General features: G+C 43.1%; 1 protein-coding gene across 2 annotated transcripts in view; it reads right to left on the reverse strand.

Moving 5' to 3' along the window:
* Window positions 1–15,927, reverse strand: part of LOC121281732 (leucine-rich repeat-containing G-protein coupled receptor 6) — a 265,429-nt gene that overhangs the window by 98,565 nt on the left and 150,937 nt on the right. For both annotated transcript variants that reach the window (XM_041194643.1, XM_041194644.1), the window contains one exon: window positions 13,789–13,860. In XM_041194643.1, coding sequence (XP_041050577.1) covers window positions 13,789–13,860 — 72 coding nt within the window. The remainder of the gene's footprint in view (window positions 1–13,788; window positions 13,861–15,927) is intronic.

Consider the following 15,927-nt stretch of genomic DNA (forward strand, 5'->3'; position numbering starts at 1 on the left):
CTTGCATTTATATAGCATGTTCAACATAGTAAACTGAATCAGAAGTGTTGCTAAACAAAATTAGGTACTGAGAAATTAGGAGAGGCGTAGGTTGGCTTTAAAGAACATTTAAAGGTGGATAGATAAGTAGAAAAGCTTAGAAGGGGGATTCCAGAGCTTGGGGTTCAGGTAAGCTGAAAGTATAGCTAGCAGTGATGGAATGATTAAGATTGGGAATGCGCAAGTGAGCAGAATTGGAGGAGCACAGAAATCTCCGAGGACTGCAAGGCAGAGAGGTTACAGAGATAGGAAGAGGGTAAAGCCATGGACTGATTTGAAAAAAAGGGCAAAAGCTTTAAAGCCAAGGCATTGCTGAACTTGGAGCCAACATAGGTCAGCAAGCACAAGGTTGATGGGTGAATGGGACTTGATGCGGGCTAGGATATAGGCAGCTGAGTTTTCAATGAGTTTAAGTTTATGGAGAAAGGAAGATGGGAGGTTGGCCAGTACAGCATTGGCATAATCAAGCCTGGAGGTAACATATGGTTGAAAGTTTCAGCTGCAAATGAGCTGAAAGAGGAATGGAGATAGATGATGTTGTGGAAGTAGGTACTCTTGGTGATAGAGCAGATGTGTGATTGAAAGCTTATCTCAGGATAACATTGTTCTCAATCTTGATAACCTGTCATTTTCAGCCTCAGGCAGTGACCAGAGAGAGGAATGGCTTCATGGGCTGCGGGGTGGGGGGGAGGGGGGTGGGGGGGGGCGGGGGGTGGAGTTTATGTTGGTGACTGAAAACAATGGTTTCAGACTGCTCAATATTTAGTTGGAGGAAATTGCTGCTCATCCAGGATTGGGTGTCTAACAAGTAGTATGACAAAGCAGAGATAGTGGAGGGATTTAGAGCGAGAGAAATGCTGGTGATGGTGAGGTAGAGCTGGGTGCCTTCGGTGTATATGTGGAACCCGATATCAAGTTTTCGGATGATAGTACTAAGTGCACAGCATGACAATGAGAAATACGAGAGATTAGAGAATAGATCTTTGGGGGATGCAAAGGTAATGGTGTGGGAAGAGAAAGAGAAATGACTGGATGGAGAAGAATGGAACCAGGCATGTTCAGCCCCATTCAGCTGAATGACTGAGGAGAGCATTGGAGGAGGATGGTGTAGCCAGCCATGTCAAACATTGCAAACGACTTAAGAAGTTGAGGAGGGATAGTTTACCAAGGCCACAGTCACACAGGATGCCTTTTGTGACATTGATAAGGACTGTTTTAGTACTATGGTGGTGCAGAAACCCGATTGGGGGGATTCAAAAATATAGTTATTAGAGAGATGGGCGTGGATTTGGGAGGCAATGGGAGGAATTTCACTCTTTCACTTCAGATAGACTTCTCATCCATCCACTTGGTGTACAATTATATTTTCCCCCTCTAAGCATTTTAAGTAAACAGTTTAAGTACAAGTGGCATGGCTTGTTGAAGTCAAATTGTTCCAGAAAAGAAAACTGAACTCTACATTTCTCATTTAGTGAGCCGGATACATCAGAACAATTCTTTCCCAGCAATGGTACCTATTTTATTGTTTAATGCTTCAGATTAAAATGAAGAAATATGATTTAGTACAAATCTATTGCTCAAATTCCTTCCAATTAATTTGAAATCGAGCTCATTAACATTTTTAAACTTAAATTTGTTATTCTCTTTCTTCTTACCAGGAAAAGCAACATGGTTTATTATATGTCTTAATTACCCGAGTTAAAAACATCGGGAAATTATCGTTATTATTTAACTAGAGTTTGATATCAGCATTTCCTTTATCCATATTTCAGTTGAGCCTGTAATCAGTTGTTGACATTTTAGCAAAACACCTGCCCTGGTACAGATATTCTGTGGTGTTGTAGTTAGCTGCCAAGACTCAGTGGATGAATGATAAACGATCCAATGCTTATTATCCCATGCACTTGCCCTCTTCCCACCAACTATCAGGATGCACCCACATTTGACTCTTGACCAGGTTCTTCACATTTGCACACTGTCTTGGCATAACAGTGTGACTAAGAAGGTGGAAACCAGTAAGGATGTCATTGGTCTCGGAGCACAGCATGCCACCTTGGAGTCAAAGCCACAATGTACATGGCACCAAGCACTTGTCCAGAGCCACTTTCTGCACCACACCGTTAACAGTATTCATTGATGATGTGCAGAAAATGGTTAGTGCATTTAAGCACACACAAGTGAGCATTGTAATCTGAAGTGCTCATGACCCTTTTCACTTTACATTTTGATTGACAGAATGATACACAGAGAAGCTGTAGGGGAAGGGATGTGTGCAGCTGCCCCACTCTTCTCTGATCAGGACGTTCAAGTAATCAGTAGAAGAGGTACGGACAAAGAGATCTGCCCTATACCCTGTTGGCCATCAAAATCTTCCTGTATAACCAAGAAATGCTGGATACAAATTGTGGCTGTGGTGAGCAGGAAAGCATGAGCGTTCCTGGATTCAGTGACCTACTTCCGTCAAGGTTTATCAACACAGAGGTCTAATGGAAAGGTAATATCTGCATGCTGTAGCTAAGGTGTGAGGCCTGGCACATACCTCTGCCTACCCACTGAGGCTTGTATGTGTAGACTGCTCATGCAGGTGTGCACAGAATGGATGTGAATGAGCACGGTGATGCACAAGCACAGTGAAGAGAAATATCACTGCATGCACAATATATCAGGTTAACATAAATTCATATTGTTATTGCAGTCAGAAAGGGCAAAGAACAAGAAGGAGGTGACCTGGATTGGTGGTAAGTCAGCCTGGCTGAGAGCAATTCGCTTGACTGAATAGATGGTCGTGGAGATTGCCAGGATGCCTGAACAGCTGTCTGTCAGTGATAGTGAATCACCAATGGCAGGTAATAAATGTGGAGTTGAAATCACCTTGGCATATAACGATAATGGAGGAGGTCATGCTGTCACTTCACTTAGCATAAGGGGATGTTGGCGTGAATGGGAGTGTGACAATGGGGTTGCGTCAAAAGGGGATGTTGGCGTGAATGGAGTGTGACAATGGGGTTGCATCAAAAGGGCAGTGCACACTTGGTTAAAGACAATGGAATGCATCAGAGTGTGTTTTCATAATGTGAAGGACTATACCTAAATATCTTACATTGTGTCCCACACAAGTCCCTGTACTGCTCCCCCCACCCCTGCTCCCCAGGATATCTCATCCCTTGGACATCAAGAGGAGGAACAGATGTCCGAGAATGTAGCATCACATCTTACTAGTCCACACTCCACCAACTCAGATACCAGCACATCAGAGAGATGCCACATGAGTGTAGAGTCAATGGTACATGGGACACAGTGCCAGAGTGCAGGAGGAGGTGTCAGAGTCAGAGTTATCTGTGCACAGTCCCCCTTGGAGGAGGTAGGAAAGTCATGATGATGTTCCAGTAGGCAAGGATGTGGAACCTCCTGAGGGGAAAGTATTTAGAAGTCAGCAGCAGATTTGTGGACATCCGGTGGAGTTCCCTGAAGCAGTGGGACCTCTTGGACTGTGAATGGAAGAGTCCATCACAGTCATGAGCTCCACATTGTCCCGGCTGCTCAAAGCTCAGCTCTGACTGTATTAATTTCATGGCTAGGCTTTGGGTGTCATCGATAGAAGAGAATTGGAAACCATGCTGTTGCAAGCTAATGAACATTTATTGACTATTTACACTATTTACAGAGACGGACTTCAGCAGGATTCCATTAGAACCTTCTTCCCTCAGGTTCCAGTTATATGTGATATGATATCACCTGACATCATTGATGATGCGCTCTGGCTATTAACATAATAGCTATCAATGCTTCACATTACACCTCCACCTCCCGAGACTTTCATTCTACCCATAACTTACATTTTTATTATACTCCTGCTATCCAACCCCGCCATCACATTTTTGTGGCATCAATCTCCAAATATGTTCTCTACTCACTTTGACTCTCCATAATTTTCTCCTTGGAAGACACCAACCTCTGCAGATGGTTTGCTACTTCTGGTCTGCAGTATAAAAGCAATGGATAGAGATTTTCTTTTTTTCTCTTTTTTCTTTTCCTTCTTCTTCACTGTCTGGGGGAAGTTTGGGCTGCCAGCTGCTCTTGCTTGCAAGAATAAAGCTCGTTCAGCTCCTGTGAAGATTTGTACAGCTGCAGAGGGTCTACAAACTTCTACTGCTGCAATGAACAAAGTATTATGTAATGCCTCATCCAAGAACAAAGTAGATTGATGAAGAGAAGGTTGAAGAATATTCTGAAGTGATGATTATCCTGCTAACAATGTAGGAATTACATTTTCTGTAGGTAGTGGCTCAACTTGCACATTCTCATCAGTGTGAGTTTGCTCCTCAGCAGGCCTGAATATCTCTGGAACTTCATCAGAATGTATACTGTGACCAGCATTAGCAGTGAAAAAAACATGCAGAGGCAGAGAAATGATACTTTCTTGTACACCTATGGTGTTAGTGAGATCTGTTGCGGGCACCTCTGTGGTTTTTTGATCTCCAGATTTAACTTCAGGTTCAATGATAGCAGGGAATTGTTCTACAGTGATTACAGTGGCAATAATAAGAACCTCTGGTCTCGATCCTTCATTGAACATAAGAGTTGTTGCATCAGGTTGGTGTCTTCAGCAGAATGAATGGATGGATTTGAATCTTTATCACCTTCTTTGATAATATGCTGACCCCCTCAGCAGAGGTATCGGGACTATCATTGTCACCATCTACACTGCACTGAAAAAGTTAAGCAAGGCTCAGAATCTCCTCCTGCGAGAAATCATTGATCTCAATGGCATCTTGGTTATTGTCTTCTTCCACGCTTTCCTGAAACAGCAAATTCAGTCGAGAATGTCATCTTGCAGCTGGTCACCTTCACCCTTGGTGCACCTGTCTCCCGCCTTTTCTAGCTGCTCCTTGAAGAGAAATGAAAGATCTACAATGTCCTCCTGTAGTCATAGAGATGGAGTGTTGTTCATGAAGACTGATTCACAGTGTTCTGAGTCAACTTGAATTTCTTCTGCAACTGGTGAATAAAGAAGATACAAAGATATACAAGCTTCGAGGTTTAAAGTTGTTTCTTTGTTAAGATATCTCTCTAAAAAGCACACTGGCACAGGTGTTAAAAATTCAATAATATTCATTTGCACGGCAGTGTTACACATTGGCTAAGGTGCAGACATCGCAGCTCGAGAGGCCATGTATCCTCCAGGTAATAGTGCTCATCTGTTAACCCCACTACTTTAGCTGCATTTGTCTTCCAGGTGTCGCAGAATGTGCTTTGTGTGGGAAGCAGAGATACATGGAAGCCTGGAATGTTGCACGTGGCACCCACTTCAGAAGCTGGACTATTAGCTGGAATGGAAGGTGCACAAGTAATTTTGAGAAGCCAATGTTGCATAGTTGTGATCTCATCATTCACGATATGCTTTATCTGCATATATCCTGGAACAGACGACCCTATCAGCATGTATAGGGTTTACGGTTTTAAGTCATGTCGCTCGCAGCATTGTGGGCTTAGATTGATTATGGACAAGGCGGTGGCTTTGTTGCCTCATTTACAGGCGTTGGTGTCCATGTGAGGGGACCAGGTTGTGAAGGACTTATTACCACGTGTGTTTGCAATATAAGGAGGTCCATGGTTATGATGGTGAGAGTTGCAGCAATTTTGAATGTGACTGAGTCAAACTCATTGATGTTGATTCTCTTCATTGTGGGGAATGAACAGTCTCTTGAATAATTGTGGAGTCAATGTACAAGTTTCTTTAGGCTGAAGTTGCTCACCAGGGACTGGCTGATGGAAATTGTGAGATCTGAAGTCCTTATGAGAATATATTTTGCACAAGGACACACCTGACGATGATCCCATTCTGCACAGAGTCAGTCCTGGCTACATATCCATGCCTCCCAGCTGCTCTGCCATTGGCAGCCTCCTAATCCGGTTCTGAATCGTCAGAATAGACAGAAGCTTCCTCCTCCTCCTCATCTTCCTCCTCCTCAGGGGGGCGGAGCTCTGCCCATGGCCTCATCATCATCGATTTGTAAGCAATCAACAACAATGTTGTGCAGCATGTGACATATCACTACTATTCTTGATACCCTTACTGGAGCTCATTGCAGAGTTCCACCTGAGCGAGCAAGGCACCCGAGTGCATTTTTAAAATGCCATTGGCCTGCTCAGTTGTACTCCTTGTGACGACGTGGCTTCTGATGTAGTTGTGTTATGCCTCAGTTTGAGATCATTAGCTAGCTTCAGGGACAGCCCTTGTTCCCTAGAAGCAAACCACAGATCTGCGTAGGTGAGTGAAATAGCAGAGGGAGTTGGGAACTCCTTAGTATGATGGAGTTGTGGCAGCTATGAAGGACCATTGTGCACACTTGAAGGAAGACCTTGTTGTGGTCACAAACTAACTGGATGTTGAGTGAGTGAAAGGACTTTCGGTTGCCAAAGATGTCCACACGCTGAATTGGGGCCTTTGTGGCAACATGGGTGCAATCAGTAACACCTTGCAACTGAGGGAAGCCTGCTAATTTGGCAATAAGGTTGTGGGTCTCTGTGCCTGAGACACCAAATCAATAAGGAAATTGATGTGCTCCCCAACATGAGCAAATAGGATATTAGTTACAGCCTTAATGCAGCTATGTGCTGCTGACTGGGATATACTGGACAGGTCTCCTGATGAGCCCTGCAAAGAGCCTGAGGCAAAAACATTTGAGAGCAATGGTTACCTTTGCAACTACTGGCAGGGAATGGGGGGTGCAGTGGTGGGTGGGAGTCAATGGATTGTGGCTCGAGTTGTTCCTGGATCATGTGAGATTTGTCTATCACCACCTCATGGCTTAACTTCAGTCGCCTTTGGCACTGGTTCTCAACATGTTGAAATATGACGACTTAGGTCTATATACCCTTCCCACACCCTTGCTTGCCCCGAGTCTCCTCGTCCTCCTTCCTGATGTGTGTCCTGTTCTTCCTGACCAACTGCCCTCCCTCCAGCTGCTCACGGTGACTGGCTTCTATGGCGTCTACGTGCGAGGGTGCCATGCCCATCTTCTATCTTCCTTCTTACAAAGCGCAATGTGCCCTTCTCAAATACAAAGTTTTTCCTGGGACCAGGGTTCATGAGTTAGTAGGGGCAAAAACAATTGCCCTGTGAATCCATTAGCTCCACCCTCCTACTCCCTTGGGTTAAGGCAAGACAATTGGTATTGAGTTTGTACCAATTCTGGGGTAATGAAGACAAGTTTAAAGTTCATTCCAAAGGAGTACCTTCAACTCTCCAAAGGGGTACCCTGGCTACCCAAATAAATGCACAAAGTTCAGACCTGCTCTTACTAGGTCTACTTTGCACACTTCAGGTTCCATACTCCTAAGGTACCAACATCTGACTTGACTGGAGGCAGCTGATGGTTTAAATGGCCTGCTTCTTCCATGAAGCACACATTTGTGAAATGTCTCTGAACCCTGTGAAAACGAGAAGTATTGATTTCAGGGGCAGGACTTGCAATTTCTGGGCTCGTCCGCCATTTTAGCCATGATGGAGAGCCACTCTGTCATGGCGAATATCCAGACCTATATTTCAGTAAATGAAAATGTAAGGTTATTTTTCTGCTAGCACTACATTTTGCCTCCATCCTGTGATGAGCTGGATTAATGGCATTTTCAACTCCTCTAACCAGTTAAACAGTTAATTTTATGAGTTGGGAAATGTGAAGCCAGCATCATGAGTGGTTTATTGGCCATTTTGTGTCAGATGTACGTAAAAAACTTATGATTTATGGAGCACAACAGAAAGAAAACATGGCATTTTCTTTTCTAAGGTAGGAGCCATATTTTGGATTTTAAATTTCCTTAAAGGAAATCTTTTCGTAAATGCGTCTTTAAATTCTCTTGGAAGAAATTTTGCATGGCTCCAGTAATTGTTAGCATGCATTTTGTGGTAGTAATGACGGTGAGTACAACTGTCAGCAATTATTGTCATTATTTCTCTTAAACTAGCATCATCTTCTGGAGTCTGCACATTTGTGATCAAACACGGAAACTCAGAAGTTACTGACAGTGATTCCATGCTTCCCCACAGGGTTAAAGTCCCTCCAGATTGCAAACAAGTAGAAATCACTGAACTGGTGAAAACTTGTACTTTTACCCAATTAGTCTTGTTGTAAAAACCCTTGAAAAAAGTTACACCTTATTATTTAATAAGTCCATAATTAATAATGTACAGCCTCATTGGCTCTGAAAAACTATGCTTATATTTATGGAAAGTCACATTTCTCCATAATGACAAAAAGTACATTCTTCAAATAATATGTTTTAAAATTTTGTCTATGATATTTTAATTTTTGCCTTAATCCCATGTATATGACCTAATCATTTGTTTTGTTGTCTGTAGAATTGTAATTAAAAGTGAAAAAATGTACATTTTGCTTCAGGGAATTTTGTGCAATTAGTCATTTTAAAGTCTTGAAAAGAAATGAACAACATCAACTTATTTGTAGTCTAAACCAGGCTATTTTCAAGACGAAGTTGGGTTTTGTTTTGGTGGGGTAGGCTTGACAAATATTTGAAGAGCCCAAATCCAGAATCAGGTGTTTCCTGCCAAAACAACCATGCTCAAATGCCACAGTAGCATTTACCTCAATTGGCTCTGAGGGTTTTATGACCAAATATGTTCTTAAAGGCTGAACACAGAAACTTCAAAATAGATTCACTAACCTCTCAAGATATGAGTAAAAAAATTGGCATTCAGCTTTACTTTGAACACAAAGGTATTACTGTTTTTTTTATAAGAATGAAAAGATAACCAGGATCCATCACAATTGCATTAAAAACAAGGAATTAGGAGACACAACAAAGTTTATTGTAGTTCATTGCTTGATGTGGGTATTGTTATCTACAGCCTAGTTTTTACATTCATTCTTATCTGATTTTGGAAGCAATGTCCTTGAATGGTATCAAATGTATTGAAGGCAATATTTGTTTATTGAGCATGTGAATGTTATCCTGCTTTCCTGTCAGGCTACAGTCTACTGTTACCTGCAAAGTTTTCTCTAATTGTAGGTTGATTGAAATAGCACCTCTTTATCTTTATTCTCTGTTTCTGCAAATTAAATTAGCAAACTACAGGTACAAAAAAAGAATAATTGGTCATACTAATATCCCCTAATGTTACAGCCCCACTTGTTTGCAGAGAAGGTTATTGTTGTAAAATGGAACACATGTGTATGTAAACCCGATAATAGCAGCAGGGGTTCAAGAAGCTAGAATTGCCATGCCAGAAGTAAATAGAATATATTAAAAAGAAAATGGCTGTGAAATGGTGGCAGTTTTTTGCAAATGGGTCCTTAAGGGTCCTTGTAACTGGCTGGGCTAAATTGCCTAGGAATTAAAGATAGTTTATGTTTCTGTATACACAGCATCCCCTGATGCATTGCTCTAATTGCATTTTGAAGATTATAGGAGTTATGTTGAACATTTAAAGCCATGAAAATGTAATGTCTGGAGTGTTAAATATTTGTGCACTGTTAGTTAGTTTTGTTATCCACCTGCAATTAATTCATTCTGCTTTCTATATGAAAGGCAATACTCAGTGCATTTTCATTTCTCATTATAGTCTTAAAATGTGACTTACATAAATGTGTGGATTCAGTTTTATGCAGTACAAAAGTACAAATCTATCAATAGTATGGAATGCTTGTCACATCCCAGGCGTGTTTTTTTTATCCATTCATGGGATGTGGGCTTTGCTGGCTGGGCCAGCATTTATTGCCCATCCCTAGTTGCCTTTGAGAAGTGGTGGTGAGCTGCCTTCTTGAACTGCTGCAGTTCATGTGGTGTAGATACACCCATAGTGCTGTTAGGAAGGGAGTTCCAGGATTTTGATCCAACGACAGTGAAGGAACGGCAATATACTTCCAAGTCAGGATGGTGAGTGGCTTGGAGGGGAACTTACAGGTGGTGGTGTTCCCATCTATCTGCTGCCCTTGTCTCCTAGGTGGTAGTGGTCATGGATTTGGAAGGTGCTGTCTAAAGAGCCTTGGTGAATTCCTGCAGTACAATTTGTAGATGGTACACACTGCTGCTACTCTGCCTCAGTGGTGGAGGGAGTGAATGCTTGTGGATGTAATGCCAATCAAGCAGGCTGCTTTATCCTGGATGATTTCAAGCTTCTTGAATGTTAAGGGAGCTGCACTTATCCAGGCAAGTGGGGAGTATTCCATCACACTCCTGACTAGTGCCTTTTAGATGATGGACAGGATTTGGGGAGTCAGGGGGTGAGTTACTCATTGCACGATTCCTAGCCTCTGACCTGATCTTATAGTTACAGTATTTATAATGCTAGTCTAGTTCAGCTAGTCCAGTTCAGTTTCAGAGACTTATGGTCTCAAAGCAGAAAACAAATTGAAAGTTTATTTGGGGAGACAGTGGTGTATTGGTAATGTCGCCAGATGAGCAATCCAGAGGACCAGGGGCTCTCTGAGGACATGGGTACAAATCCCACCACAGCAGCTGGTGGAATGTCAATTCAATTAATCAATCTGGAATTAAAAGCTAGTCTAATGGTGACCATGTAATAATGGTCCGCTTGGTTCACTTATGCCCTTTAAGGAAGGAAAACTGCCATGCCTATCTGGTCTGGCCTACGTGTGATTCCAGAGCCAGAGCAATGCAGTTGATTCTTAACTGCCCCCTAAAATGGCCTCTCAAAGGCTACACAAAGGAATGAAACCACTTGGACCACCTGTCATCAACTTAGGCACTGGAAACAAGAACGGCTAACTCAGTTCTGTTGACCCTGCAAAGTCCTCCTTACTAACATCTGGGGGCTTGTGCCAAAATTAGGAGGCCCACAGACAAGTCAAACAACAGCTGGACATAGTCATACTCGCAGAATCATACAATAAAGACAATATCCCAAACACCACTATAACCATTCCCTCTGGTAGGACAGACCCATCTGAGATTGTGGCAGAGTGGGCACAGACGGGAGGGAATTGTCCTGGGAGTCCGCAACATTGACTCTCAACCCCATGAAGTCTGATGGCATCAGGTCAAACATGGGCAAGGAAACCTCCTGCTGATTACCACCTACTGCATACCTATCCCCTCTCCCTCCTCTCAGTTGATGAATCAATACTCTTGAACACCACTTGGAGGAAGCAAGGGCACAGGATGTACTCTGGATGGGGGACATTAAGGCCCATCAAGAGTGGCTTGGTAGCACCATTACTAACTGAGCTGGCCAAGTCCTATAGGACATAGCTGCTAGACTGGGTCTGAGGCAGGTAGTGAGGGAACCAACAAGAGGGAAAAGCCTACTTGACCTCATCCTCACCAATCTACCTATCCCAGATGCATCTGTTCATGACCAGGAGTGAGCACCACACTCCTTGTGGAGAAAAAGTCCCATCTTCACATTGAGGATACCCTCCATTGTGCGGTGTGGCACTACTACTGTGCTAAATCAGCTAGACTTCAAACAGATCTAGCAACTCAAAACCAGCAACCGTGTAGGCCATCAGCAGCAGCAGAACTGTATTCAATCGCAATCTGCAACCTAATGGCCCAGCAAATCCCCCTTGTTACTATTACCATCAAGCCAAAGGATCACTCCTGGTTCAATGGAGATTGCTGGGGGGGCATGCCAGGAGCAGCACCAGGCATACCTAAAAATGAGGTGTCAACCTATTGAGGTTATAATACAGGACTACTTATATGCCAAACAGCACAAGCAGCAGATAGAGATAAATGATTCCATAACCAATGGATCAGGTCTTAGCTCTGTATTCCTGCCAGATAAAGTTGTGAACGGTGGTAGACAATTAAATAACTCACTGGAGGAGGAGGCTCCACAAATATTGATATCCGCAATGATGGTAGAGCTCAGCACATCAGTGTAAAAGATAAGGCTGAAGCATTTGGAACAATCTTCAGCTAGAAATGCCTAGTAGATGATCCATTCGGCCTCCTCCTGAGAACCCGAGCATCACAGATGCCAACCTTTAGCCAATTCGATTCACTCCATGTGATGTCAAGAAATGGCTGAAGGTGCTGGATACTGCAAAGGCTATGGGCCCTGACAATATTCCAGCAATAGTACTGAAGACCTGTCCTCCTAAATGTGTCACGCCCTAAGCTAAGCTGTTCCAATACAGCTACAACACTGGCATCTACCCAGCAAGTTGAAAAATTGCCCAGGTATGCCCTGCCCACAAATAGCAGGACAAATCCAACCCAACCAATTACTGACCCATTAGTCTACTCTCAATCATCAGTAGAGTGATGGAAGGGGACATCAAAGGTGCTATCAAGTAGCACTTGCTCAGCAATAACCTGCTGACTGATGCTCAGTTTGGGTTCTGCCAGGACCACTCAGCTCCTGCCCTTATTACAGCCTTAGTCCAAACATGGACAAAAGAACTGAATTCAAGACATGAGGTGAGAGTGACCATACTTGACATTAAGGCAGTGTTTGAAAGCGGAACACCAGAGCCCTATTAAAACTGGAGTCAATGGGAATCGGGGGAAAACTCTCCACTGGTTGGAATCATACCTAGCACAAATGAAGATAGTTGTGGTTGTTGGAGGTCAATCATCTCAGTCTCAGAACATTGCTACAGAAGTTCCTCTGGGAAATGTCCAACCCAACCACCTTCAGCTGCATCATCAATGACCTTCCCTCCATCCTAAGGTCAAAAGTGGAGATGTTCGCTGATTGCTGCACAATGTTTGCAATTCCTTTGATTCTGAAGCAGTCTGTGTCCATATGCAGCAAGACCTGGACAACAGTCAGACTTGGGCTGGTAAGTGGAAAATAACATTCGTGCCACACAAGCGTCAGGAAATGACCATGTTCAACAAAGGAAAATCTAACCATCTCCCCTTGACATTCAGTAACATTACCATCGTTAATTTCCCCATTATCAACACCCAAAGGGTTACCATTGACTAGAAACTGAACTGGACCAGCTATATAAATACTTTGACTACAATAACACATCAGAGGCTAGGAATTCTGCAGTGAGTAACTCACCTCCTGACTCCCCAATGCCTGTCCAAGGCACACGTCAGGGGTGTTGCTCTCCACTTGCCTGGATGAGTGCAGCTCCAACAATGCTCAAGAAGCATGACACCATCCAGAAAAAGTAGCCCACTTGATTGGCACCCCAACCACCAACTTAAACATTCACTCCCTCCACCACCGATGCACAGTAGCAGCAGTGTGCACCACCAACAAGATGCACTGCAGCAACTCACCAAGGCTCCTTCGATAGCACCTTCCAAACCATGACCTCTACCAACTAGAAGGACAATGACAGCAGATGCATGGGAATATCACCACCTGCAAGCTCACCTCCAAATCACACACCACCCTGACTTGGAACTATATTACCATTCCCTCACTGTCACTGGATCAAAATCCTGGAACTCCCTTCCTAACAGCACCTTGGGTTTATCTGTACCAAAGGGACTGCAGTGGTTCAAGAAGGCAGCCCACCACCACCTTCTCAAGGGCAGTTATAATAATATAATATAATAAATGCTGACCTAGCCAGTGGCACCCATATCTTTTGAACAAATAAATTTAAAAAATACATGGAAGTGTATTTAAGTTCAACAGTGACACCCGTCAAAATAGGTCACAGTTTTGAGCCAAAATGAATGTGTCATTTTCAAAGGGCTGAGATTTGACAGGGTACAGTGACGCCTCTAAAACAGAGGCTTCAAAACACAGCATTTCTAACCTGTAATTATTAGTTGCAATTCTTGATAACTTACAGTGATTGGAGGTTCGGAAGATCCCATAATGCTTCACCTGGGAGATCCTTCAATTGATTATTTTGTAGCATTCTATTGAAAGGAGAGACAATTTCATTACTTTGATATACAAAACAAGACAAAATGTTCCTTATGCCAGGTTTCACTCAAACTACTTTTTCAACTGAAATATCAAGCCAAAATACCAAAATTGGCTAACTGGGAGGTTGAGAGACTAGCCCAAAATTGAGTCTTTCATCTCCATACATTATTAGCATATTAGTACCTGGCAGCTCACTCATACTGAAAAGATGAATTTCGGGCTTCTTGTTTTGCCAGCATTGGCTGGAAGGTAAGTCCCAGAAGAAAAGCACTCCTGGTCCTCCTCAGGAGTGTTGTTTTAAAAATGATTGTTTTTTATATTAACCTTTTGGTGGTGGCCACAGCTTAGGCTATAACAGCCACTGAGGAATCCTCAACAGAACAGGTCCAGTCTGCCTGCAAACAATTGTTAGATCTCTCATTTAGATATGTAATAGATGGAATGGCTGCTCTAGATGGTTGCTAACATCGCTTGCAAAATCTTTTGATCTATTTACTTTGGCATTGAAATTAATATTGTGCAATGCCCAATTTCTTCAGTAAATACAGTTACACTCAATTTGAAGCTTATAGGACATTAGAATAAAACATTGGGCAAGGTTTGGTGACCAATGGCATTTGTTGCTGATCTCGAACAAAGATGCTCACAAAGCCCTGTCCATCTCTGTGGCACAGATTTCACCTTTCCGGAGGTTAATTTGAATCTGACACCAGAATAATGGGATTTCCAGCATCCAGCAACAGTGATGCCATGATGCAGTGTCAACAGCCAATTGCATTTAAGGATTCTCACACACAGCAAACTAGGAAGTAAAATGCATTGGTTGTCCATCCTTTTTTAAAGGTCATGCACATTAGAAACGGAACTATCATAAACAAACTTAATTCATTATAATAAAAAAACGATGGAATTTTGATCATAATAGATAAATCCGACATCCCACAAACGTAGAGTTCCTTTTCTAAATCCAGAACAATTGTTCAGCATTGTTATGATCTAGTACACTGTGAAAAACTTAAAAAAACAACCAGTAACACCTCATGAACAAAGTGCTACTTTTTTCCTGGTGTTGAACAGCGATATTTCAGTGTAAAAATGGAAAGTTCTTGTCATACAGTTAGGACTAAAGATTGCTGTCTGCAAGGTCTTCAGCAGCACATACTGTGGAACAGAAATGATAGCAACTTCTGGGTCTGAGTCTAACTGCAGACATCAGGGGCTGGATTTTTAATCTGGTTTTGGGAATCTGAACTTGGAGCCAGTTCTGGGATCTGCAAAAAGAAAAGGGTTATTTGGGGGCAAAGAGGAAAGTGGAGTTGAGGTCACAAGCAGGTCAGTCACAATCTGATCGAATAGTGGAGCCAGCTTGAGGGCCCAAATGGCCTACTCCTGCTCCTAATCTTGTGACCCTGTGCAGCGTGGTCCAGATACACAGATCCAGATTTTTAAAGGGTCAGGTCAATTAATAGCAGAGAGCAGGCTTGCTGTCCAGTTAAGGCTCCTAACTCCCAAGGCCGGTGGCGGGGGGGGTGGGGGGGGGGTGGCGCAAAGGGAGGCCCTCTGACAATAACACATCTGTATTCCCACCAGCTGAGGTGGGAACTACCAACTAATGATGGAGAGAGAGAGGGTGCTGCAACATGGAGGAGCCCTCAGAAGCAAAGCTCAGCATTTTTAATATTTAGAAATGCCACAGCTGCTTAGCTGTTAGAGAGGCAACCACAGCAGCTATTACTGAGCTGGGGGGGGAGGGGTGTAATGTAGTGCACCACAAACCCTACCCCCTTTCCTGATGTAAACCCACTATCTGCCTGAATATCCCAGTCAACTGGAAACAAGGCCATATAATTGACTAATTGTCTGTTTACAGGTGCATGGCCATCCCAACCCCAGCCTAGCCTCTCCAAAAATGCTTTGAAGTCAGGATTGTGACACTGAGCCGATAGTCAATTGTACCTCGGCTCCCAACCTCAACCTGCTTTTAAAATTCAGCCCCAGAAGTTGCTGGCTGTTTCACAAGGCAATGATGATAAATGCTGACCGTTTTGTTGTCATTA

This window comes from Carcharodon carcharias, chromosome 9 (assembly GCF_017639515.1).
Source record: "Carcharodon carcharias isolate sCarCar2 chromosome 9, sCarCar2.pri, whole genome shotgun sequence".
Classification (NCBI taxonomy): Eukaryota; Metazoa; Chordata; class Chondrichthyes; order Lamniformes; family Lamnidae; genus Carcharodon; species Carcharodon carcharias.